Source organism: Carassius auratus, chromosome 3, assembly GCF_003368295.1.
Source record: "Carassius auratus strain Wakin chromosome 3, ASM336829v1, whole genome shotgun sequence".
NCBI classification, from domain to species: domain Eukaryota; kingdom Metazoa; phylum Chordata; class Actinopteri; order Cypriniformes; family Cyprinidae; genus Carassius; species Carassius auratus.
In genome coordinates, this window is record NC_039245.1 from 29568677 (window position 1) to 29594063 (window position 25387).

Below are 25387 nucleotides of genomic sequence, written 5' to 3' on the forward strand. Positions count from 1 at the left end.
CCAAGTTAAGATTAACAATTTAATTAATAATAATAATAATAAGTTTATTTTATATAGCGCCTTTCTCAGACCCATGGTCGCTTTACATAGAAATAGAATAACAGACATAATAACAGAATAAACAGATTAACATTACATAGGAAACATAAGAATTAGTGATACAAACAGTAATACAGCAAAACATACAGTAGATGATTTATGAATTGTATGAGGAAAAGTGATCATTAAATAGAAATGTCTTGAGATGCGTTTTGAAGAAAGGAAGAGATGAACAGTCACGAAGAGGTTGTGGGAGGGAGTTCCAGAGTTTTGGGGCCAGGGCACTGAAATACCTACCACCCACGGTAGAAAGTCTAGTGCGGGGAATAACAAGAAGGTTTTGGTCGGAGGATCTGAGTGAACGGGAGGGGGTGTATGTAATCAGGAGGTCACAGATGTATGGAGGAGCGAGGTTATGGAGAGCTTTGAAGGTGAGTAGTAGTACTTTGTATTTAATCCAGGACGGGACTGGTAGCTAGTGGAGTTGATGGAGAATGGGGGTGATGTGAGCAGATCGTTTTGTATGGGTAAGGAGCCTGGCTGCCGAGTTTTGAATGTATTGTAATCTTTGAAGGGATTTGGTGGGTAGACCAAGGAAAAGTGAGTTACAATAATCTAAGTGGGACATGATGAAGGAGTTAACCAAAGTCTCTGCATCACTAATAGAAAGGAAAGGTCGGAGGCGGGCAATGTTACGGAGGTGAAAGAAGGCAGTTTTAGTGAGTGATTTGATATGATGATCAAAACTGAGAGTGGAGTCGAATGTAATGCCAAGGTTTTTGACAACCGGGGTGGGGCGGACGGGTGAATCATCAATATTAAGAGTAAAAGTGCACGTTTTGGAGAGCATGCTTTTGGGGCCAATCAGCAGAATTTCAGTTTTATCCGTGTTGAGTTTGAGAAAATTGTTTTCCATCCATGTTTTTAAGTCAGAAAGGCAGTCAGTGAGTGAGTGTGTGTGTGTGTGTGTGTGTGTGTGTGTGTTGGGGGGGGGGGGGGTTAGAGGAGGAAGTAGTGGTAAGATAGAGTTGAATGTCATCAGCATAGCAGTGGAAATTTAGACCATGGCTGCGAATAATCTGACCAAGAGGGAGGATGTATATGAGCAAGAGGAGTGGCCCGAGAACCGAACCCTGAGGGACACCACGAGTGACTGGGGACATAGAAGACTTATGTGAGCCAAGTGTGACAAACTGCTTTCTGTTTGTGAGGTAAGATTGAAACCAACTTAGGGCTGTGCCTGAAACACCAATGGTAGACAGACGGGAGATTAAGACATTGTGATTTATTGTATCAAAAGCAGCACTAAGATCGAGAAGGATGAGAATGTTGAGTGAGCCAGAGTCCACAGACAGAAGGAGGTCGTTAACTATGCGTAATAGGGCAGTCTCTGTACTGTGACACGGGCGGAAGCCAGATTGAAAAGGCTTGTACAGGTTGTGATGGTGTAGAAAAGTGTTTAGTTGTGAGGCCACCACTTTTTCTAATACCTTAGCCAGAAGGTGATTGGACGGTAGTTAGACAGTGATGTAGGGTCAGAATTAGGTTTTTCGAGAATGGGTGTAATTACAGCAGTTTTGAATGCAGCAGGCAGATCACCAGAGTTGAGACAGGCATTTACAATCAGTGTAATGGGTTCAGCTAAAGATATGACACAGGCCTTGAGTAAAGAGGTGGGGACAGGATCAAGCTGACATGAGGAAGAGTTAGACTTAATAATGATGTCAGTGATTGTGGTAGAGTCAATAGCAGTAAACTGGGAGAGCTGTGGGCCCATGGGAGTAGTAGATTGAGAGCTAACATGGGTGTTAAAGGTGTTGTAAATTTGGGTAATTTTGTCTTCAATGAATTCTAAGAAGGCATGGCACTGTTCAGGGGTCTTAGGACAGGCAATGAGAGGGGGTTTGAGAAGTTTGTCTACAGCCCTAAATAAGGTTTTTGGCCTGGACATGGAGGAGGTGATGAGTGATGAGTAGTAGTTTGAGCGGGCAGCGTTAAGGGCGTCTCTATATGTCTGGGTATGTTCAGTGTAGAGCAAAGAGTGAATTGTAAGGCCAGTTTTTTTATAAAGCCGTTCAAGATGGCGGCCAGCAGCCTTTAGTTGCCTGAGCTCAGGGGTAAACCAGGGACATCTACGGTTTGCTGGTACAAGCCTAGACCTGACAGGGGCTAAGCTATCAAGCAGGTTGTTCAGGGAGTCATTTTACATATCAACCAGGTTATCTGGGGATGAATTCTCGTCCAACTCAGATTACGGTGAGGCCTGTATAGAGACAGCAAGCATGCTGTGGTCAATTGATCTGGTATTACGACCTGTGATGGTTATCTTCTCAGAGGAGGTAGGAGTTGTGACTGTATGAAAACAGTATTCAATTAACTTATGGTCAGATACACCAGAAATGGAACCAGATGCAGTACGGATAAATTTTGTAAATAATATGATCACTGATCATAATCTAGATGTGCTCTGTTTGACAGAAACCTGGCTAAAACCTGATGATTACATTATTTTAAACGAGTCCACCCCCCAAGATTACTGTTAATAGTTGGTGATTTTATTATCCATGTTGATAATGAAAGATGCATTGGGATGAGCATTTATAGACATTCTTAACTCTATTGGGGTTAGACAACATGTTTCAGGACCTACTGATTGTCGAAATCATAGTCTAGATTTAATACTGTCACATAGAATTGATGTCAATAGTGTTGAAATTATGCAGCCAAGTGATGATATCTCAGATCATTGTTTAGTTTTGTGCAAACTTCATATAGCCATAATTATAAATCCTACTTCTTATTACAAGTATGGGAGAACCATCACTTCTACCACAAAATACTGCTTTTTAAGTTATCTTACTGATGTATCCAAATTACAAATTACAAATTACAGGGGAAGTCGTGGCCTAATGGTTAGAGGGTTGGACTCCCAATTGAAGGGTTGTGAGTTCTAGTCTCGGGCCGGGCGGAATTGTGGGTGGGGGGAGTGCATGAACAGCTCTCTCTCCACCTTCAATACCACGACTTAGGTGCCCTTGAGCAAGGCATCGAACCCCCAACTGCTCCCCGGGCGCCGCAGCATAAATGGCTGCCCACTGCTCCGGGTGTGTGCTCACAGTGTGTGTGTGTGTTCACTGCTCTGTGTGTGTGCATTTCGGATGGGTTAAATGCAGAGCACAAATTCTGAGTATGGGTCACCATACTTGGCTGAATGTCACTTCACTTCATTCCTTAGCATTTCCAAAACCTCAGTTGCTCCTTTACGCTTAAGGAAGGTTAAGGAAACCAGTATGACACCATGAAACTAATGAAAAATAAAGCCTCAACAAGTATTGACATTTCCCAACATCACAGCAGTAATGACTTTATGAACTACTTTACTTCTAAAATCGATACTATTAGAGATAAAAATTTAACCATTCAGCCGTCAGCTACAGTATCACATCAGCCAGTGCACTATAGATCCCCTGAGGAATAGTTCCACTCATTCTCTACTATAGGAGAGGAAGAATTGTATAAACTTTTAAAATCATCTAAACCAACAACATGTGTGTTAGACCCTATACCATATAAGCTCCTAAAAGAGGTGCTTCCAGAAGTCATAGATCCTCTTCTGTCTTCAAACTGGCTGTTATTAAGCCTTTCATTAAAAAAAAAAAAAAAAACTTGACCCCAAAGAACTACTTAATTATAGACCAATCTCGAATCTCCCTTTTCTGTCCAAGATACTAGAAAAGGTGGTATCCTTACAATTATATTCCTTCTTAGAGAAAAATGGTATATGTGAGGATTTCCCGTCAGGATTTAGACTGTAGCATAGTATTGAGACTGCTCTCCTTAGATTTACAAATGACCTGCTCTTATCATATGATCGTGGTTGTATCTCTCTATTTGTTTTATTGGATCTTAGTGCTGTGTTTGACACAATTAACCACAACATTCTTTTGCATAGACTTGAACACTTTGTTGCCATTAATGGAAGTGCATTAGCATGGTTTAAATCGTACTTATATGACCGCCATCAGTTCGTAGCAGTGAATGAAGATGTATCATATCGATCACAAGTGCAGTGTGGAGTACCTCAAGGCTCAGTACTAGGGCGCTACTCTTCACGCTTTATATGTCTTATATTATATATTATATTTATATTAATCTCACCCCTGGCCTTTACTATGGCCATGGAGGTTATCATCAGGGCCTCAAGACGGGTCGTGGGAAGGAAGCGAACTAAGAACGGGATCCGCCTTCCACCTATCCGAACATATATGGATGACATGACCACCCTGACCACTACCGCAGCATGTACCAGACGACTACTCAGTAAACTACAGGAGACCATAAAGTGGGCCCGGATGAAAATGAAACCGAACAAGTCACGAAGCATCTCAATAGTTAAGGGACAGCTTAAAGATGTGAAGTTCTGCATTGGTGATGACCCAATACCAACAGTGTCTGAGCAACCTGTCAAAAGCCTGGGTAGATGGTACAACACAAGCCTAAGGGATAAAGACCAAGTGCTGCAAGTAAGAAAGGACATTACAGACAGTCTGGAAAACATCAATAACACCCTCCAGAGCACAATCATCCATGAGAAGCACAAACAGGGTAAAAAATCAGTTTGACTCAGAGAAGAGGACGTTGCCTGCCTTGCATAGTCCTGTGGGTTGTGTAAACAACTAGGCAACTTTCTGTCAGGGTTAATGAGGGAGAGGACCCAGATGCAGAATGAACAAGGAACGTTTATTGACAACAAGACAAAGCACGACAGGAGGGAGTGGCTTGAACAGTCCAGACAGTAAGATTGGGTAGATGGGTAGACAGTGGAGCAGGCAAATGATAACCGAGTGCAGGACTGTAGAGGAGGCTGTGCAAAGGACCAGACCACAACACCAGGAACCAAGGGCACTTGACTATAGAGGTAAGCCACACACGTCAGACCTCCAGGTGGGGAGACCCAGTAGCCAGGGAGAAAGCAGCAGGCAAGACAGGAACAGACAGAACTCACAAAACACTAGACAAGACTTAAGACGACATGAGAACAACAACAATAATAATAATAATAATACAAGGGCAAAAATCAGACCGGGGAGCTATGACCTAGAAACAAGATAACTAGGGAAATAACCAAAGCTAACTAACCAAAGTAAACTAAAAAGGTAAAGAAATAAATACAGAATAAAGTTCTAGAAATAACTGGAAAGACTAACCAAGAGAATAACTCAAAGGGGAAAATAAATACTTTAAAGAACGAGTCAAACTATAGTCAAATTAAAAGTGAGATCCAAACAAAAAGAAACACTTAAACTAGACTAGAATAAACAGTGACGAGATAAACTTAAACTAACAAATATCAGACTTAAACTGACAAGGGAAAAACTCTATTAGTATGGAACAGCTAGCACGCTAAGCAGACACTAACTCACACACAAAACGAACCGGCAACCACATGAGGGAATAGATCACAATAAATAGGAAGGAAAGCACACAGCGACATGAGGGACAGGTGACAACACTCTGACTAATGAGGACTAAACAAGGGGGCGTGACCAGGGAAAACAAGGAGGTGGGACAAGAGGAGCACGTGGCAGACACAAGAGACACAACCATGTACTCAGGCACAAAATAAACAAAGACACATTGAACAAAGACATGACAGACAAGACTGTCAGGGCAGGATCCTGACACTTTCATAATTGGGCATGGGACACAAGCTCAGGTTTGATCACCCTGTAGCTGGCCACTTTTGATGAGGGTGTGTAGTGTTGAAAGGCCCAAAACACCCCCTGATTCAAAGGTACACTACTGACGATGTGTCCCGAAATTTATATCTTTCCTAATACTGAAGTATAGCTACCACTCTCAACATCAAGGCAATCTCAGGTGCATAACATCTATCAGCACAATGGACAGTTTACCATCATGTCCTGTGTTTATGATATTATTGTTACCGTTGGGAGATATTATCAGGAAACATGGTGTTAGCTTTCACTGTTATGCTGATGATACTCCGCTCTATATTTCTTCGCGACCCGGTGAAACAGACAAATTTGAAAAACTAATGGAATGCATAGTCAATATAAAAAACTGGATGACGAGTAATTTCTTAGTGTTAATTCTGAAAAAACAGAGGTTCTAATTATAGGACCTAAAAACTCTGTATGTAATAACCTAGAACACTGTCTAAGACTTGATGGGTTGCCGCAGAGTGTCGTAAGAATAATCATGATTGGCAGGTGAGAGCACTGCCCCTTAAATTGTGCCAGCTACTGTGGGTTTCTGATTTTACTGCACGGGGGCGTCATAAGCTCCGTGACCTTTACGGTCCTGTACAGTATAGAGTCCTCAAAGTGTCCAGAGAAGGAGGGTCCATGTATACAGTTGCACCAGTGGACGAACCGACTAAAGCCAGGCAGGTCAACCATGCACGTGTTAAAGATTGTAGTTAGAGCTCATCCTTTAAGAGAGGCTGCCTTCCCTTGTGCACCTCTTGCTGACCCACCGCAGTCGGAGGACGAGTTGTCAGGGGATGATCTGTTGGTGTTGAGGCAGGAGTCTCCTTTGGTAACCCCCTCTCAAGTGTCTGTTACCCAAACCCCCCCTCGGTTGCAGCTCCTGCCTACTGGGCAAGCCCCGGTTGTGCTTCTTTCTACCAGGGCAGCAGAAGGACCCTCTCCCTTTTCACCTCTTTGCCTACGTTTGTCCCTGTTGTTAGTTACCGATCGCTATCTGTGCTGTTTGTATCCTTTGAGCGGCCTCCTTTTTTTTGAAAGACACGCTGCTTGATTGGTTTGTAGGCTATGTGGTGTGGGATTGATTTGTTTAATTTGGGGTTAACCACTTCGTTTTTTTATAAATAACAGGAACTGGGCTGGTTTGACTGGAGATTGTCTTCAGCCGCAGAGCATTCATTTACAAGCTGCTGTTTTTCCTGGACTGCTGTTTTGTCTAACGTGCATGTTTTGAACATTTTATCAGTAACTTTATTCGATCTCTGCACGCCCGTTTTTGCCTTCATGGCCACTGGATAACCACTGCCATACGGTCAAATGTGTGAGCCTCCTGTTTTGTGTGGGCCAGTATTTTAAATTGTTTGAATGTAATTTAGTAGAAGGGGGTTGGCTCTTTGCAGTTATAATTTGGCTGATTTTAGTTGTTTCTTTTCCTTTTTGTTAGTTAGCTTTCAGTTTAGCTAAAATTTGCATTTATGGTTGTTTTTCATCAGTGACTTGTTTATTTAATCAGGTTTTCCTTTTGTTAACATAGTTAAAGGTGTATTTATATTTTGTGTAATTATTTTTCAGAATTTTCTTTGGTTTAGGTCTTATTGTACTTTAATCATATTTAGTATTTTGTTGTTTTTCTTGGATTGACAAAGTGCATCTTACAATTTAGGTGTGTGTCTATACATATTTGCTCAATTTATATAGCTTTTCTTTTTGTTGAGTGAATACCCATTGATTGTGTGTTTGTGTCCCTGTTTTAGTTGCTGAGAGCCGAAGGTGGTGTTGGTCCCTTACGAAAGGAAAATATATTTACCAATATATTTCTTAAAATATATTCTGATATATTGTAATATATTATTTTCCCTTTTTATTTTCTAATATATTATTTATTTCAATACAGTTAATAATATATTGATTATACATATATTATACAATATTTAGCAAAATATACAAATGAGTGCCGCTTTCAATATCTTGCAATATATTGGAAAAAAATAAATATATATAAGAATATATGCCTAGTATATTTCATGATATGTTCCAATATACTGCAATTATATTTTTGTTTCATAAGGGCGTGTCCTGGTGGTGGGGTCCCCTTCGTACGTGCCGTGTTGTCTACCCGTTTTTTTGCTGTTTTCACTGGTGTGTGTTTGTTTTTTTAGTGTTTGTGTGTTCACACAGGTGACCTTTTCCTGGGATTCCTCTTTGCCTTTGTGGCTTCCTTCTCCTCCACTGGCAGTAATTACAATTTGTTCCCGGCCCTAAAGTATGAATGTGTTCTAGAATTTGTTTTAAAACTTATTGAAATAAAGTTTGTTTCTTTTTAAAAATTAAACCTAGTACCTGGCTGAATTGTATTGTATTGTAAGTGATTTGTAACATTGCAATTAGGAAATAAATAAAATCATTCTCTGCGTGAGAGTCCCAGGGTGGCGTAGTTGGTGTTTTTGGGGGCAGGTTCCACCTAGACTATAACCTTCTGTTTTGTCCGCTCTCCGCTTTGCCACATTGGCAAAATTGTAAAATTATATGAAATAAATATGAATAAAAAAAGTTTATATATTTTGACAAAACTATCCTTTTTGCCGCTTGCCTCACTGATGCGTCCTGCATACGTTTAATTAACCTGCTTTATGCTTTGATTGTAAACTACCAGTGAAATTAATAAAATCACAGACTCACAGTGTGCAGTGATATTAACAGGATCATATTTCTCTCCAGATTGAGACTGACACCAGTACACTCCAGTGTCTGATGTGATAGTGGATTTGATTGTACATGTTTGTGATCCCCACACTGATGGTGAACAATCTTCCAGCTGACCACTATCTGTGTATCTTCTCACTCTCCATCTATCAGAGTTACTCTGGTCCTCACAGATCAGAGAGAGAGAGACAGATGTGAAGTGTTGAGTTCTGTTGGGACTGATGATCAGAGAGACTCGAGGAGAAACACCTGAGAAGACAATTCGATTTAAGCATTTAGAAATGTTTGAGATTTTTTAAAATAAATATGAACCAATCATTTAAGTGTCTGAACTCACCAGTGACCCATACTGGCTGTGTGTTGCTGTAGGTTGTATAATAAGCTGGTTTTCCTCTCTCTGCTCTGCACACATAAACTCCTGTGTGTTTTAGAGCAGCAGAACTGACAGTGTAGTTTCCTCCAGCTCCTCTGCTGCTGTCTGAGAGCAGCTGATAATGATTGCTGCTTTCTGTATAAAGTGAGAATGTGAAGATGTTCACTAAGGGTCTTAATTTCTGTATGCTCCTTATGAATGACTTTCACTGTAAACTGATGTATTCAGGTTGTTTTAATACTTTTAATCTCAGTAATGTTTTTTTTCTTTCTTTTTTTTTTTTTTGTATATAAACCATACAATAAACATTCGGATATATAGACATTTTTAAACTTTAGTGTTATGTCTATACTTTGTCTGCAGTTCAGCAATTTTAGCAAAAAGTTTGCTTTGTACATTCAAAACGACAGCATTAAGGTAGAGATGGTAGACTTATTCGCTCATTTTAGACACTTAGGTGTTCTTGCTCCTTCCAAGCAGTAAATGATCATCTTTGAATGAGCACAAGAACAGATTCATTTTATGCATAGGCTTCTTATGGTTTTCATGTCCATTGGCCTTCAAGCCTTCTTTAGTGGGATTGGTAAACCATTCATACTACAGTCTGACCCACGGATTTGTGAACACTGTAGCAATATCAGAGCAATGCTGCAATAAATAATCATTTTGACTTGAATAAAATTTGTTAAAGGGATAGTTCTGTCATTATTTAGTCACCCTCAATTTCTGTCCAAACAGTTCCTGGTAGCCACTGACTTATAGTATGGGAAAAAATACTATGGAAGTCAGTGTCTACAGTGTCTGTTTGGTTTTCTTCAAATTCTTCAAATTATTTTGTGTTCAACAGAGGAAGAAAAAACAACATGAGGGTGAGTAAATGATGGCAAAAGTTTCATTTTTGGGTGAACTATTCCTTTAATCCAAAGTTACCAAATGTAGCACATTATATCTTACCTGATGAAGCATTTAGAGTGAACCAGCTGAATGTCCATTCTGTAGAGGAGCCATAAACCTCACAGATAAGAGTCACTGAATCTCCTTCAGTCAACCACTTCTGTGGAGAAACACTTAAAACTGCATGGAGTTTGTCTGAAATAGAGAAATCACTAATTGATTACATGTGAACATTAATAACTTGTGTGTGTTTATAGGAAGAGATGATCAAACTCACCTGATACTGTCATTGTAACTTCATCACTGATGTTTGATTTTCGTGATCCTCCTCTCTCTGCTCCATAACAGGAGTATTTACCTGCGTCAGACTCAGTAACAGGACTGAACGTGTGTTCCTGTAGTCCACTGAAAACACTGTTTGAATAATCTTTATACCAGCTGTACTGCCAGCTAGTGACTCCTTCACCATCAATGTCACATCTGAGAGTGACTCTCTCTCCTCTGAATACATGATGATCAGGTTTAATGCTCACTTTGGCTTTTGGTCTTTCTGTTAAATAATAACAATTCACAAAGGAAATAATGTGATGTGGGTCCCACTTTATATTAGGTGGCCTTAACTACTATGTACTTAAATAAAAAATAAGTACAATGTACTTACTGTGTTCATATTGTGTTGTAAAACACTTTTGCTGCTATTGAGGTGGGATAGGGGTAAGGTTAGGGAGAGGGTGAAGGTATGGGTAAGTTTAAGGGTGGGTTAAGGTGTAAAGTATGGGTCAACAGTGTAATTATTAATGTAATTACATAAATTAAATAAAGATGTAATTACATGTAGGTTTTTTTTATATAAGTACAATGTAAAAACATGTATGTACACAATAAGTACAATGTACTAAATTATTAATTAAAATGTAAGTACAAAGTAGTTAAGGCCACTTATTATAAAGTGGGTATGTAAATAAAATAATATATGCTGGTTTTAGTCTATGAACAGTTACTATATTGAAAATCACACATGCTAAATCAGGTTAGACTGAAGTGTTGTTCTCTGTAGCTGTTATGGTCATTGATTCAATGTCTTTTGAATCATTTTCATTGTGTTCTCAGAGCAGATCATTATGTGATCAAAAATACTTGCCGTATATTGTCACTGTTACTGGTTCACTGTAATTTGTATAATTTCTTCCTCTTCGTGCTCTGCACCTGTACTCTCCTCCATCAGAGACTTTCATTGAATTGATTGTTTTATTTGAAGCGTCAGTGGATTCAGTGTTTGAGTTTTTACTCCAGAGAAACTCCCATCCATCCCATGAACGATCCACCTCACATCTCAGAGTAACTGAGTCTCCAGTGAACAATGAACTCTGTGGCAGCACAATCAGAGTTGGTGTGGTAACATCTGTAAATATAAAATCATTGGTAGCATTAGTTGTGAAAGTGTTTCAGCAGAAGATTTTATCCTCACAAATAATTGCATTTTAGATTCACAGAGAATGGTGTCAAACACCATTTTCATGCTGAAGTGTTTCATGCTCTAGTTTGTTTTGTGAAGTGTTGCATATATGCTGTAAATATATGTAAACATTATGATATGTTATAGATCTTGAACTTTTTTGGGGGAATTAAAAGTTAAACATGTAAAGACAAGCAATGGACTATAAAAACATTCTTACTAAATGTAAAATACTGAATATATAAGTCAGTAGGCAATCTGCAAATCAAAACTCCAGAACTGATTAAGCAAATTCCATTACAAAGCTCAAAACTGAATGACTGAAAAACAGACTGACCTATAGTTAACGCAACAGAACATTTCTCTTTCACAAACATCACTGCACACTTGCTCTCTAAAGTTCATTGTTTACTCATACAATTTATTATGGATTTGAATCTCAGAGCAGAAAGACAAATGTTAAGGAACTCTACTTCTCTTGATCATTTACATAATATAAAACCAATTATCATCCATTTAACCATATTCAGATAAAATAATACTCACAGAGCAGAAGAGGAAGTTGACTGAGCTCCATACTGACTGAATGATGACAGACAGTTAAAGACACAGACTGTCTTAGAGTCTCAAGACTTCCTGAAACCTGCAGTCAGATCTTTAGGAACATAATGACAGATTAAATACATACCTCAGGTGTTATAGAAAATCGTTTGGTAATGTTGAGAATATTGTAACATGCTTTCATAAAATGTCAAAATGACTAACATACATGTTTTACAAAAATGTTGCCATGAATCACATTATCAAATTGATAAATTCAGAATTGGCATTATGAGAATAAATTATATCCTGGCATGTTTAAAGAACAAGAAAAATGAAAAAATCTTTTGATAGCTCATTAATATAATGGCTAATTAATCTGTATTAATTATTTAATGGAAGCAGCAGATACTACTGAACTTGAATCATGAATTTAATGAAATTTTGGGAATCATACAATTTAACAATCCTGTTTTGGGTTCCTCTTAAAAAAATGTCTCCATAACAGTTCAAATAATTATTATTTTTGTTCTTTTGACGAAAATAATTGCAATCCTTTTTTACTCTGCTCAGAAATATGTTCGATTCTTGCAAAAGGTTTTAAATGTTTTATTGTTATTTTCACAGATCACACACTTAAAAAGCAGACTATGTACATTCTTTGCAATAGAAAGAAAGAAAATGAACATGCACATTTGGAACAACTTGATGGTGAATAAAATACAGATTTGGACTAGTCCGGTTGCTAATTGTTCACACTTAAATAGATTTTTTTTTTTTTTTTTTTTACAAATCTGAGGACAGTGACCCTTTTCTCAGAAAAAAAAAAAACAAAACAAAAAAAAAAACATATAGGCTACATCTGTCATGAGTCAATATATAACCGCGAGACTGAAGGTGAAAGAGGAAGTACAGCAGAAAGAAGACCGGCATTAAAAGCATTGTAGGTGATTTTGATCAAAAACATTTTAATGCTGGTTAAAAGTTTCTTCACATTCAGATAGCAAGAACAGAAGGGGTCATTATTGTAATATTATGTGCTTTGTAATGTAATGTTTTCTCAACAGTGAATGAGACATGAAGTAATCTGGCATTCAGTCAGTTTCATTCAGTCCTCCACCAACGCTGTCTTTCATTGTGTCGCTGGTTAGCCTTCTGGACTGCTGTTCATGCTCATGTGTTTTGGAAAAGACCTGGCTTTGGAGAGTGATTTGCAGGGAGGCTGGGATCTTATGCTTTCAAAGTTAACTTGCTATTGCTACCATCTCCAAAATCACTTATCCTGCCTTTAAAATTGCAGCATGTAACGTTTGCCTCTCTATTACCATTTCTGTTTGAAACATAAAATTGCAAGTTACTTGCAGAGCTATATTATGTTGGTAACTTGTGCTTTGGCACTGCTCCTCTGCACGGATGAACCCTCACTGATTGATCATATTAAAACTCTTATTTATCTATTTTCTTCAGTGTTTGATCAAAAGTACATAAGTCAGGGCTCTAACTATTGGTAAGAACCAGCATATGACATTTTTTCTTTCTCTTGCTCCACACTCATAGAAGAACTTGTGTTTCCTCTGTCTGTCTTTCAGGCTTTTCTGAACATTATTGTGCTGTCATGACTGTAGCAAGTTATTCATTGTTGGTAGTCTGGCTTTCAATTTACAACTCATAAGAAGCTGTGCAGGAGATAACTTCATGTCTCATAGTGGTGTATTCTTGTACTTATGAAGAGGACTGTAAGGATCTCTTTGATTTTCTTGCAACATCATTAGCAGGTTTTTGGTGGTCTGTGTGGGTCTTTAACTGGTCTTTGGCCATAGAACACATTATACCACTCCTTCATGATGTCTGTGTTTTCTTCTCAGTATACATTGTAGATTACTTTGACCAGTCCTAATTCTGTGCAGGGTGCACTTCCCTGATTCTTTCTCTATCAGTTGGAACAAAAGTTTTGCTTCATTGTCTTTAAAATGGCAGGTGAGCTACCCTTTGGATCCATCTTATGACAAGAGCATGCAACTAACACACAGTTCATTTGAACATTTGTCACTGATTTTCCTGCTATTGAAGTCTTCATATGACATTACAATTGCACTCTGCTCCTGTATCTGATTTAAAAAAAAAAAAAGTACTATTTTATTTACTTTCAGTGTTTCTGTCCACTTGTCTTTTTCCTCTACTGTGGCATCATTTGCTTTGCAAACCTGGGTCTCGGTTTTCTTTCCAGCTTTTCTTGAAGGGTCCCACAAAACATTTCTGTGTGATACTCTTGTTCAACCTCATGATCTTTTCTCACTGTGAACTTTTTTTTTTTGACTTTCTTTTTTTGGGTTTTGCACATTCTACCACAGTGATATCTTTCTATGACACACTTTGCATACTTGCCCATTTGCCAGACACTTCCGTCATTCATGCCTGTAATGGCATCTGGCACAATTACTTTATTTCTTTGTCCACTAATTTGGAACATCACTATTCTCAGGTGACTTTTAGTAGGCTTCATCTTGCTAATTTTGTTTACAATCACTTCTGTCTCCTCGTCAAGAGCTTTAATCACTGTACACACTATGTACTCTCGGATCAACGAGTCTGTCAGTGTCAAACTTCGCTTGGAGAAGGAACCAGGAGATACAGGAGAATGTGGTAGTAGAATATTTAATTAAATGCACACGGAGATACAAACAGATAAATTACATTCAGATTAATGACATTTAATGACATATTACAGTAGACAGAGAACTGAGAACTGAGGACACTATTTAAAGACAGACACTGATGAGACACGGCTGGAACCAAATTAACTAAAACAGGAAACAACTGGAATTAATGGAACTGAAGACAGGAACAAGAAACATGACCAACTAAGGAAACTAAGACGGGGGTAAAACAAGGTAACTCAAGTCCACAACACTGACAGTCAGCTGTGTGAATTCACATTATTTAGCCTTGTTTTTTCTTTTCTTTTTTAATGCCTTAGTTGCCATGCTTCACAGTAATGATTTTTTTTTTTTTTTCGGAGCTTCAAAATCATTAGATTCTTCCTCATCAAAATCCATTCCTCATCAGAATCACATTAGTTCTTTATCATTGGCAATGTGAAGAAACGTAGTACATTTTATCATTCCTGTGCTTGCAATGAGATACAGCTCAAACTTCTATATTCAGGTTCACCAGTTCTCTGAGATGTTTCCTTGAAGTTCAATTGGAGGTTTTAGCTGATCCATTGAACTTCTGAGCCTAATACCATAAGTCATATCATAAGATCCAGCACCTGAAAATAGATAAATTAATTCAAAATGCTAAACTGAACATTTTAATGTTTAATGGTACTGTTGTTGTGATTTTTGTAACTATTTAGAGTTTATGGAGAAATCAAAGGAGCTGCTGCTGTGAAAAAGAACAGAGGGCCCTATCATACACCTGGCGCATTGCGATGCAAGGTGCAACACACGTGTGTTTGCTAGTTTCAGTCCGGCGCCATTCGCATTTTCCCGTTCAGTGCCACGTCGTTTAATTAGCAAATTCATTTGCGCCCATTTGTGCGCCCATGGGTGTGCTGGTCTAAAAAAGAGGCGTGTTCAGGCACATTGCTGGCTTATAGCTATTTTAAGGAGCTGAAAATAGACTGCACCATTGAGCAACTCAAACCTGGAGCATGTTCAAGTTCAAAACGGTGCGCAACGTTTGGCTACGGTTTCCAGGTTGAACGTCATGTTTCCTGGAAACGGCGTGCACCGGTGTGCAACGGGGTTTGAGATGCGTTTTCTCTTGTTTGGTGGGTGTGTCAGAACTGCAGTCCAATCAGCAGCAACATGTATATAAAGCATGCGGTATTAAAGGCGCAATATGTAATTTTTCTGCTTTAAAAATAGCAGAAATCACTATATCTATGTTATATATATTTTTTAGTTGTGTACTTACATCATCTCGACAGTTTCCACGAACTTTCAAATCCGGAGAAAATTATAGTTTAATTAGAAGACACGGCAGGTTTCTTTATTTCCGTTTTGTCGCCCGCCTATGGCGTCATATAAACTTTGACCCCTCTAGTTTATCTAACTTCCTGCGGAACCGCCAAATACAAAGGTGAACAGAAACAAAGATGAGACGAAGAAGAAAAAGTAGTAGCCTTGATCAAGACTATAGACATCAAAGTACGTCTTATATTATTATTTTGATTGAGTGACCCCTGGTGGCCAAAAATTCCATATTGTACGTTTAAAGTGAAGTCGCAAAATGGCCTCAAGGAAAAATTATGTACAAATGTGTTTGTTGCAGCTCGGTATACGCAACAACTGAGGATATTAGAAGACATGTTTGTATTAAGTTTTATTGTAAAAATATAGGATATCAACATAATGATGTAGTTGTTTATATTTTTAGCTTCATTGCAAGTGTATGACATTTGGTATATAAATAAACAATGGTAATTAAGTAATTTTCCTAAAAATGAGAAAGAAAATGCAGGGTATTAAAACCGTATGAACTACAAATAAAGTAAGTATGTGAGGCTAAATAGATGGTTCCAAAAATTCTTCACAAAGAACACAAAGAATGGCCTTCTCAGCTGCCATAGTTGCAACTTTTGCGTCATCAGAACAGTAGGCGTTTCTCAATGTCAAGGATACTTCCTTGGTAGGATTGATCCTTCCAAGTCACTTCCTTCAGAGGCTAGGTGAGACTCCTCTTTAGCATACGGAGAACATGTAAATGGAACAGCCTAGCAAGTGCACGTAATTGCGTCATTACGTCAGTGAAAAGGTCCGTTTGAATAACTGTGAATGGTATCATTAAATTACTTTGGACATCTTAACTAGTTATTTATAAAAGAAATGCCGTTGACGCAACCAGTTGTTAAATGACAGGTCCGGTTCATTTAACCATTTGTATTTGTATAATTTACAATATCAATACGGTAGTAATTTGTACTGGCATTTAAACGTCAATCTTTACTTATATTTACTACAGTTATAACAAATGTTTGGCAACGTAAAAAAAATTGTTAACGCTGCGACTACGTTAACGTTCGACATTTTTTAATTTTTGAACTAATGTTAGATAGCAAAGCTGCGCGCATAGGATTGTGGGTGATTTGAGAGTGCGAAGGATACACATATGCATCCCATCCTGTGTATGGGATATTCTTCGAACAAAGGACTCAGTCCTTGGTTAAAATTCCGAGGATCTTCGACATTGGAACAGTCCTTCGACGGATGTCGATGACGTAGCATCCTCGAAATATTGGCTTCCGAGGATCCTTCCTGGACATTGAGAAACACCTAGTGTGTTCAACGCATCACCGTTTCTGTTTAAAAAACGTTGTGCAACGTTTTGTCAGGGCTATACGCAGCCCTGATCTAAAGTCTGGCGTAATGTTTTTTCTTTGTTATTTAAAGAGCGTGTTAGTATAGGCGGGTACACAACGCGCGTACACACTGCTTATTAAACACAGGGACGCACAGCAGCACACAAACATGCCAAATATAAAAAAATTAAATGATTGCAATGCATAAGAATTTTTTGTAGGCTAATTAAATACAAAAATGCCTACATGTCATAATTGATAGTCATCACATGTATCAGAATTAGGCTATCGATTTACTCTCACACAAGCAGCTCCGTTTCATCTCTGAGACACATTCTGTCTTTGTGCTTTCCAAATTCCGCCATCTAAATAGCAAATCGGTCATGGCACAAGCACAGCTGGCTCTTAAAGGAAATGGAAGTTGAGACTCTGATTGATTGATTGCACTTTACGGCCAAAAAACATTACTCATTAAAATAATAGGGACAACCCGTTTTTCCGCCATTAAAATAGCAAAAGTTGATTTGGACACGCCCTCAGTGCACCTGCGCTGTGCGCATTATACTTTGCTTTTAGATCTTTAAAATAGGAGCCAGAGACTTTGTTTTAACTTTGATTCCTTTCTTTTTCTTTTGTTTCTTGGAAGATTTCAGTTCAATCTCAGCAGCAATGAGTTCAGTGGGCCTGCTTACACTGTCTAAAGAAAAATAACGAAACAAATAAGACATGTTTCACATGGGCTTATTACAGTGCAAAATGTGGGTTATGTAAAAAGATTTGGTGTGGTAATGTTCTGACTTAATCGTATATTCACATGATTTAGGCAGTCAAAGAAGCACCTTGCATTGTAGGAACAATTGTTTCACTGTTAGAAGGGGAAATGTCAAACGATGAAGAAAAATACATAAATTTTAATAAAAAAAATACAGTTTAGAGCTAGAGCTGTTATTTAAACATGATGTATGCTACTCTCATCCAATCAGTGACATTGACACAGCAAATATGGAAATAAGAAAAGTAACCTAGGATTTAGAAATCTGCAGTTCAAACAGTAGAAGATAACTACTGGTTTAGGAAAAACATCATGATATAAAATACTTTAAATTGCTTCATTAGTTACCTGTGTTTATGTCTTTATTGATAGTTGCATCAACAGAGTCATAAATATGAGCAGTTCCTGTAATAAATTAATACATTAAATCATTTTCAATAAAAACAATATATATATAGTCATGCATATCATGAATTCTTTAAATCCAACAGAATATATTGTTGTCACTGAAATATAAATAATTAGGGGCTAAATATTTAAGCATTGATTTAGGGTAATGGGTAAAATCTAACCAAACAGCAGTGTGTTGTAACGCATGTCACTCTGGTTCTGCTCTGATGTCTGACTGATGTTCATCTGTTGACTGACACGAGAGGGAGACTGAGATCTTACACCTAAGATAACATAAAATTATTATGTACATATTTTGAGGAAATATATGGGATCAATTATATAAAAAAAAGAAAAACTGACTTCTGATCTCTTAATGCATACATAAATGCCTAATTTGGAACACTGATTCAACCCTCAGAAATTTGTCTGTAAATTACCGCCAAAACTTTTTAAACAAGCCAGTTTACCAGCTTTACCAGTTCGGAAGACCAGCTAAGACCAGAAAGACAGCTTAGATTGATATAGGGTGGCCAACAGACCATAGTGTCTGCATATGTGCCACTGAATTTTAATATGGCAGATGATTAACCTTTTTTGTTTCTGTAGTGCCACAGAAGGACCAAGAAAACAATGATCACAAATGTGACGGTCGGTCCTGCAGCCACTCCAATTATGACGAGACTGAACCATTCAGATCTTGATGTTCTGGAGGAAGCTGAGATAAATACAGTTTACATCCAGATTAGTGCTGTAAATTCTACAGGACATTGCAATAGTTTTTATATTTCTTAGTCTCACCTCTGACTGAGATCCAGCTCTTGGGTGACTCTCCTCTCTCTGAGTGTTTGCAGTAGTAGAAACCCTCATGTGACTTTGAGACAATAGAGATGATCATCTCTGTAGTTTGATTCTGGATGAGTGATCCATCTTTATAGAAATCAGCTCTGAGGTTTGGTGGAGTTGAATGTTGATATAAACAGTGTAGAGTCAGAGTATCTCCTTCAATCACAGGATGAACAGGACTCTCCAGAATCACACCAGCTACAGAAACAGAGGAAACATGCAATGTTGGCAAAATAGTAAAATTATATGAAAAAGATAGTAATAAGAAATAGTTTATATATTTTGAGAAAACTATTCTTTGTGCCGCCTGCCCCACTGATGCGTCCTGCTTGTGTTTAATCAACCTGCTTTATGCTTTGATTGTAAACTACCAGTGAAATTAATACATTCACACAGACTCACAGTGTACAGTGATATTAACAGGATCAAATTTCTCTTCATATTCAGACTGACACCAGTACACTCCAGTGTCTGATGTGATGGTGGAGTTGATTGTACATGTAGATCCTGTTTGTGATCCCCACACTGATGATGAACAATCTTCCAGCTGTTTACTCTCTGTGTATCTTCTCACTCTCCATCTATCAGAGTTACTCTGGTCCTCACAGCTCAGAGAGAAAGAGTCAGATGTGAAGTGTTGAGTTCTGCTGGTACTGATGATCAGAGAGACTCGAGGAGAAACACCTGAGAAGATAAGAGTTAAGCATTTAGAAATGTTTGAGATTTTTTTGAACACAATCATTTAAGTGTCTGAACTCACCAGTGACCCATACTGGCTGTGTGTTGCTGTAGGTTGTTTTATAGGCTGGTTCTCCTCTCTCTGCTATGCACACATAAACTCCTGTGTGTTTTAGAGCAGTAGAACTGACAGTGTAGTTTCCTCCAGCTCCTCTGCTGCTGTCTGAGAGCAGCTGAAAATGATTGCTGCTTTCTGTATAAAGTGAGAGTGTGAAAATATTATTTTGATGTCCATTGGCCTTCAAGCCTTCTTTAGTGGGACTGGTTAGCCATTCATACTACAGTCTGACTTTCCAGGGATGTGTGAACACTGTTGCAATATCAGAGCAATGCTGCTTTTGCTTGAGCATTGCATTCAGCTTGACAGTAACACTGGTCCACGTAAACAAATTTGGGTCGGGATGTAGTTAGATCAGCTTGACTTAGTCATATTAAATAATCATTTTGACTTGTATAAAATCTGTTAAAGGGATAGTTCTGTCATCATTTGGCACACTAAAGTTCTGCCCAAATATTTGCTGGTAGCCACTGACTTCCATAGTATGGGAAAAAAGTACTATGGAAGTCTGTGTCTACAACTGTTTGGTTACTGACAAATATTTTTTATTATTATTTTGTGTTCAACAGAGGGAGATTGCTAAATGTTTGGAACATCATGAGGTTGAGTAAATTATGGAAAAATGTGAACTATTTATTTAATTCAAAGTTCCCTTATCAAACGGAAATATATTGCAGTATATTGGAAAATATCATGTAATATATTAGGCATATATTCTTATATATATTTATTTTTATTTTTTATTTTTTCAATATATTGCAATATATTGAAAGCGGCAATCATTTGTATATTTTGCAATATATTATATAATATATGTATCATCAATATATTATTAAATGTATTCAAATATATAAAATATTAGAAAATAAAAAGGGAAAATAATATATTACAATATATTTTAAGAAATATATTGGTAAATATATTTTCTTTCGTAAGGGTTACCGCATGAAGCACATTATATCTTACCTAATGATGCAGTGTACCAGATGAATGTCCAGTCTGTAGAGGAGCCATAAACCTCACAGATCAGAGTCACTGAATCTCCTTCAGTCAACCACTTCTGTGGAGAAACACTTAAACCTGCCTGGGCTCTATCTGAAATAGAAAAATCATTAGTTAATAACATGTTAAGAATAATAACTTGTGTGTGTATGTGAAGAGATGAACAAACTCACCTGATACTGTCAGTGTAACTTCATCACTGATGTTTGATGTTCGTGATCCTCCTCTCTCTGCTCCATAACAGGAGTATTTACCTGCATCTGACTCAGTAACAGGACTGAATGTGTGTTCCTGTAGTTCACTGAAAACACTGTTTGAATAATCTTTATACCAGCTGTACTGCCAGCAAGTGACTCCTCCACCATCAATGTCACATCTGAGAGTGACTATCTCTCCTCTGAATACATGTTGAGTAGGTTTAATACTCACTTTGGCTTTTGGTCTTTCTGTGAAATGATAACAATTCACAAATACAGTTTACCTGATAATATAATAAATATGTAAATAAAATAATATAGGCTATGTTGGTTTTAGTCTATGAACAGTTACTCGATTGCAAATCACACATGCTAAATCAGGTTAGACTGAAGTGTTGTTCTCTGTGGACCTCCTCTCGACCACTCACTCCTGATCGACCTCCCCTGGTCTCACAGAACACGACCAGGCGGGTACCCTCAAAACCATTCCTCTCCCGCTCGGTGGCTGGGGAGGAAATATGAACATACATACCGCTGGTTCTCGTTGATGGAGTCCTTCTGTGGCAATCGTTGCCCAGAGAGACACAGGGAGAACGAGAGATCCGAATGACGAGACTCTGGTACTCCCATGGTGTTTCCTTGTTCATGAAGATCAATGGTGACTTGCCTTGGTTCCTGAAGATCAATGGTGACTTGCCTTTGTTTCTGAAGATCACTGGTGACTTGAATTCTCCCATGAAGAACCCCGGTGACTTGACTCTGTCCCTGAACCGTCAACCGGAACCGGACTCAACTCTGGAAAGTCAACGGGCACCTGACTCGACTCTGGAAGGTCAACAGGAATCTGACTTGATTCTGGAGAATCAACTGGAACGTGACTCGACTCTGGAGGGTCAACAGGAACCTGACTCGACTCTGGATAGTCAACTGGAACCTGACTCAACTCTGGAGGGTCAACTGGAACCTGACTCAACTTAGGAAAGCCCACTGTAGCTGCCATCCTCTGCAGTGGCTCCGGGCTGGCGGCCACCTTGTGCAGTGGCGCTGGGTTGGTGGCCATCTTGTACTGTGATACTGGCTCAGCAGACATGACATGAACAGTCTCTGGATTAGCAGATGTGACTTGAACACTCCTGGGAATCTCTAGGATATTTGACAGCATGGAGAAATAATCCAAAAACGTCTCAGCGGCCACCTTGGGCATTGGCGCTGAGCTGGCGGCCATCTTGCACCGTGGCGCTGGGCTGGTGACCACCTTGTGCTGTGGCGCTGTGCTGGCGTCCATCTTGCCTCGTGGCGCTGGGTTGATGGCCATCTTGTGCAGTGTCGCTGGACCTGTGGCCATCCTGGGCAGTGGTGCTGTTCCAGCGGCCATCTTGTGCTGTGGCGCTGGGCTGGCGACCATCTTGCCTCGTGGCTCTGAGCTGGCAGCCATCTTGTGCTGTGGTGTTGGGCTGGCTTCCATCTTGCCTCGTGGTGCTGGGTTGGCTGCCATCCTGTGCAATGGCGCTGAGTCGGCGGCCATTCTGCGCAGCGACGCTGGGTTGGCGGCCATCTTGTGCAGGGGCACTGGACTGGCGGCCATCTTTTGCAGTGGCGCTGGCTAGGCAGACTTGCGCCTCCTCTCCCCTCTCCGTCCACAATGGGGAGACGGCGGCTCCCATCCGAAACCAGGGTCGATGGGGGGACACAGTGGAGAGCGATGCCGGACCTCCTTTCGACCACTCACTCCTGAGCGACCTCCCCTGGTCCCACGGAACATGACCAGGTGGGTACCCTCAAAACCATTCCTCTCCCGCTCAGTGGTTGGGGAGGAAATATGAACAGACATACCGCTGGATCTCGTTGATGGAGTCCTTCTGTGACGATCGTTGCCCAGAGAGACACAGGGAGAACCAGAGATCCAATTGCAGGTAATTTATTAAGGGAAAATCCAGATCATGGTCAAAAACACTCCAAAGGTCAAAACCAAAAATCAGTCCACAAACAAATGAACAAATAAACAAAAGAGGGAACAGGAAATGAAAAGGAACGGGAACTCGGAGGACGAGAAGACAAGGAGGAATCTCGGAAGATGAGAAGGCTGAACATACGAATGTAGAGGACTCCATACAAACACCAGGAAAAGACTGGAATTTATAGGAAGGCTAATGACAACAGAGTACCTGCACCTGGTGCAATTAACCGGAGTGCAATTACTGTGATGACTGGACAAGACTAGAGGAAATCTAGTGCCTACGGTGAAGTGCCTAAGGGGAAGTGAGCCCACTAGTGGACACCCAAGAAAACAGAGACTAGACAGCGTGACACTCTGTTTAAATGAATACTACTAATCCGATCATAATAGGACTAAAAGCAAAATCAGAATAAAAAACAAAAAAAAAAACAAATTTAAACACGACAAAAAAAAAACAAATTTAAACACGACAATCGGATTGAATTGGCCATATCGGATTTTAAGGGGTGGTTTATTCCTTTTGTAATCCAAGTGAGAGGACATGTAAACACTTAATCGGATTGAAAACTAAAACTGGAAAGTAGTGCACATGCACAGTGATGTAAAAATAGCACGGAAAGGGGTGTTCTTCCATGCGAATAAAGTGTCATAAATACATAAATAAGTGTCTTGTCATTATAAAACTTTCACTCAGCGTATGTGAAGTGGAACACGACCATGTCCCACCTGTCCTAGTTTAAGACTCTCATCAACAGACGATTAGTTTTTTTTTTAATATATATATATATATATATATATATATATATATATATATATATATATATATATATATATATATATATATATATATATAAAGTAACGTTAAGCACCAGTTCATGTGCTGGTCATCGCGTAATTAGGACCCGAAGTAGATAAATATCACGTGTGCTTTTTAAAACAGTCTGCGACAGAAGAGGGAAACTCTGTATATTCATGCAGTGTGCACATGTCAAAAGAGTAAATCCAATCAGAAGCTTGTGACATATAAACACGTATATCACTCCGATCACTTTAATCAGCATTCATGTAAACACTACGTTCAGATTAGACAATCAGAATGAATTCAATCCGAAGGAACAAAAAGTGTCCATGTAAACGCACCTACTGATGAAGTGCCTTATGAATAATTTTCATTGTGTTCTCAGAGCAGATCAAAACAGCAATTTAGCAGGACTAAAAATAAATTCTTACTAGTGATCCCTAGTGGCCACTGGGAATATTTACTGATGCAGTATATTAATTACTCTGGGATATTGGTTTGTTTGAACTCAGAGGAAGTGTCATCACATTAAAAAAGTTAACAGCTTAAGTCATTTGTGGATTAATGCTTATTGGAGATGCGACCCGTTTAAAACGATTCAGTTCGATTTAATGAACTGGTTCAAAAAGATCCGCTTACATCGAATGAATCATTCGCGAACCGGATATCACAAACTGCTTTGTTTTGAACTTTCTTTCACAACAGACACTGAAGAGAAGACAATGCTGACTAAAGTCGTAGTTTTTGCTATTTTTGGACAAAATTTTTTTTTCGATCCTTCAAAAAATTCTAACTGACCCTCTGATGTCACATGGACTACTTTGAAGATGTTTTTCTTACCTTTCTGGACATGGACAGTATAACGTTCACACAGCTTCAATGGAGGGACTGAGAGCTCTCGGACTAAATCTAAAATATCTTAAACTGTGTTCCAAAGATAAACGGAGGTCTTACATGTTTGGAACAATATGAGGGTAACTTATTAATGACATAATTTTGCTATTTGCTTTTTGGCATACCGGAGGACATTGTATTTTAATTTGCAGCACCTGTCACTCCTCATCAAGCACTCACTACGAAAGCCAGCCACAAACACAACGGCTGCATCCGAAAACTTAGGCAGGTGACTTGCTGGCTCGCTGTCGTATCAGGCAATGACTTTACAGGCAGCGCTTTTGCACGAAGGCACCTCACGAAACTGATTTTGGACAGGCTTCTGAGGCAGTGTAATGGTTTAATGATCTACAGCAAAATATAGAGAGCTTTGGTGATAACTAAGTGGATATTTCATTACTACAATATTGATTTCTCGCTAAAAAAGACATCAAAATTGGAAAACGTTGATCAGAAACATACATTTACACAGAAACTGACCACCAACCGCAACTTTCAGATGCCATCTTTATTTTTATGGTGCCTCACGACCTTGGAATGCATCCTCCGAAAGCAGCATTTTTCAGTTTTCGGATGCAGCCTAAGACACTGTCCGGTCTCGTCTATGTTACCTAGAGTAACTGTGTGGAATAAACCTGACTCTCTCTTACCTCTAAGAGGATTCTCTCATTGTTGTCAAGTGGATAACAACTCCC

The 25387-nt window shown here is 39.0% G+C and overlaps 2 protein-coding genes across 2 annotated transcripts in view; both read right to left on the minus strand.

Annotated features, from left to right (window-relative positions):
- Positions 1–9989: 9989 nt before the first annotated feature.
- On the minus strand, positions 9990–11835 carry LOC113054573 (B-cell receptor CD22-like). Its single transcript, XM_026220213.1, has 3 exons — positions 11741–11835; positions 10880–11140; positions 9990–10288 (listed from the first exon to the last, which is right to left on the minus strand). The coding sequence occupies exons 1-3, from the start codon at positions 11769–11771 to the stop codon at positions 9990–9992; spliced, it is 591 nt and encodes a 196-aa protein (XP_026075998.1). The 5' UTR covers positions 11772–11835.
- A 2544-nt stretch (positions 11836–14379) lies between these two features.
- LOC113053561 (Fc receptor-like protein 5) overlaps positions 14380–25387 on the minus strand; it is a 29966-nt gene continuing 18958 nt past the window's right edge. The window contains exons 8-16 of the mRNA XM_026218686.1: positions 21019–21291; positions 20810–20938; positions 19808–19978; positions 19450–19731; positions 19003–19245; positions 18794–18919; positions 18384–18485; positions 18160–18216; positions 14380–15005 (exon numbers count right to left, since the gene is read on the minus strand). Of these exons, the coding sequence (XP_026074471.1) occupies positions 14902–15005; positions 18160–18216; positions 18384–18485; positions 18794–18919; positions 19003–19245; positions 19450–19731; positions 19808–19978; positions 20810–20938; positions 21019–21291 (1487 nt within the window). The 3' untranslated portion in view covers positions 14380–14901. The remainder of the gene's footprint in view (positions 15006–18159; positions 18217–18383; positions 18486–18793; positions 18920–19002; positions 19246–19449; positions 19732–19807; positions 19979–20809; positions 20939–21018; positions 21292–25387) is intronic.